A 2,287-nucleotide genomic window follows, 5' to 3' on the forward strand; every position below is an offset into this window, starting at 1 on the left:
CCCATGGCAATATGGTAGAGTTGGTACTTAGTGCTCGCCATGGTTTCTGGCATGCACTCCCCTCAGCATGGTGGCGTGGGTATACCGTTCCCCATAGCGACTCCTAAAGGACGCAGTTTGAAGTTCCCATGAAAGGGAACGTCTCAGGTTATATATGTAACCATGATTCCCTGAGTAGGGAACGAGACAGTGCATCCTCTAGGTTTCTTGCCATGCTGCGGACACAAGCTTCAGACAAAGAAGTGGATGATGTGTTCTCCAGGCGCCTATTTATACTATAGTCGCACCGGTAGTGACATCATGGCTGTCGCCGGCCAACGTGTTGTTGGTGTTTTTTCAGTGTATGCTTCAGACACGGGTCATGACAAGGCGTTCCCCATAGCGACCCCTAGAGGACGCAGTGTCTCGTTCCCTACTCAGGGAACCATGGTTACATACGTAACCTGAGACGTTATTCTGCATCACTTAATGCACAGCTTTATTTAGACATTGATTTGTCATGGTTTTGTTCCGTCCATTGCCACAGTTATCACTGTCAATCATAGCAAAGACTTTTAGCAGATTCACTCCTGCAATTACACTGTGAATGGATTACATAGAGAAACTGAACAAAGGACGCTCCCTTTATAGCATAACTGACCGAGATCTCTCACGTGAAAACTCCTGTTATAATCAATGACTAACTACACACTGAACAATCAATCTCTTATTTATATGGTGCCTGTGCTTTTTTGTTATAACGGGAGCATTTGTGAGCGTGTAGAATTCAGTAATCTTGTGAAACTTTACGAATCAGACAAATTACCTATTTCTGGATTAAAAACAGCAAATTTTGCAAAAAACTTTAACGATACCCCTCACATATACTGACAGATTTTCAAATCAATTTGATACTGATTCACAATCTCTGGATTCAATTCAGTATTAATTAATTTGAAAATATACAAAACAGTACATGTAAATTTTTCTTAAGAAAAAAGTGTTGTGATGACATTAGTTATTGAGAGACTAAACTGACCTGCTCGATGCGGCCTTTCCGTAGCTCCAACACGGCCAAGTTATTGTAAGCTTCACCGTGGTTATTGTGAAAAGCCAAGGCCAGTTTAAAGCACTGGTACGCCAGAGTCAAGTCACCAATGCCCTGCGAAATAGAGAGAGAGGAGAAAAGCCTGAAATGACCATAATTTATTCATTAATAACTTGGGTCATTACAGACTGACATTAAAATTTTTTCAAGCACACTCTGCATGTGGAATCAGCATTTTCCATCAATTGTTTCTGTTTTGGGAACAATAGCAACCTTCAATAATATAATAAACACTTTTTTCCCTCTAAATCAATATGCAAATTTTTTTTTTCAAAACCACCTGATGTACACAAATCTCAGCAAATCTACAATAAAAGAGAAATTTAAAAAAAAATTATAATTATAAAAATATCAGTCCTTACAATTTTTCCATTAAAAGAACATGTTTTGCCACTTGTTTGCCAGCAGAGGTTATATGAGAAGCACACCTGACTTTCCATATTCCGTTAAATGTTTGGTTTGCAAAAAGACATTCTTTTGAGTGGGTTATTGAGTGATATCAGTATGAATCTACCTCCTGTTTGGTCTGATTTAGTCTGACTGACTAAGTCTCTAAATCAGTTGTCAGATCACTGACGTGAGAGTTTGTCACAGCAGTGAGGGACAGTGAGCGGCATGCTCTCTCTCATCTGCAGACTTACACAGGTCACATTGGGTTCTGAGTGTCTGCTCACCACTGCAACATGCCCCAGATTATACCAGATATCAGCCTGTTCCTCATCACTGGACACCAGGGCTAAAGCTCTCTCAAAGGACGACAGGGTCATATCATACTGCTGGGCGTAGACACAGCACAGGCCCAGATTGTTATACAGCTGACAGTTGAAGACCCCCATCTGCAGCAAGCGCCTAAAAAACAGGAGACAGAGGCTGAATTTACACAAGATACGATGCAGAGATCCATTGTTGACCGTCACTAAAGACTCAAATGACTGTATTAGGGCTTCTAATAATGATTATTTTTTCTATTGATTATATTTTTGATTGGTCGATTAATCCAACAATTAACATTATTAGCACAGTAATTGGACTGAAAAGTTCTTTCCCATTAACAATCATGTAGACACCGTGACGAGCGTCCCGAGGCTTCATCAGCGTCGCCCTGGAAACAAACAAGGAACACCTTGCCGTCCTCATCACAGGCTGATCAGTCACAGCTGCAGCTCATCAGGCGGCGGCCACATAAGCCACGCAAGCCCT

At 41.2% G+C, this 2,287-nt stretch overlaps 1 protein-coding gene across 1 annotated transcript in view; it reads right to left on the minus strand.

Moving 5' to 3' along the window:
- Nucleotides 1-1,961, minus strand: part of LOC107676290 (tetratricopeptide repeat protein 8-like) — a 15,336-nt gene extending 13,375 nt beyond the window's left edge. Inside the window, exons 1-2 of the mRNA XM_016470825.1 lie at nt 1,762-1,961; nt 1,019-1,141 (exon numbers count right to left, since the gene is read on the minus strand). Of these exons, the coding sequence (XP_016326311.1) occupies nt 1,019-1,141; nt 1,762-1,923 (285 nt within the window). The 5' untranslated portion in view covers nt 1,924-1,961. The remainder of the gene's footprint in view (nt 1-1,018; nt 1,142-1,761) is intronic.
- Between the last annotated feature and the right edge of the window lie 326 nt (nt 1,962-2,287).

Source organism: Sinocyclocheilus anshuiensis, unplaced genomic scaffold, assembly GCF_001515605.1.
Source record: "Sinocyclocheilus anshuiensis isolate Anshui unplaced genomic scaffold, SAMN03320099.WGS_v1.1 scaffold5986, whole genome shotgun sequence".
Lineage (NCBI taxonomy): Eukaryota > Metazoa > Chordata > Actinopteri > Cypriniformes > Cyprinidae > Sinocyclocheilus > Sinocyclocheilus anshuiensis.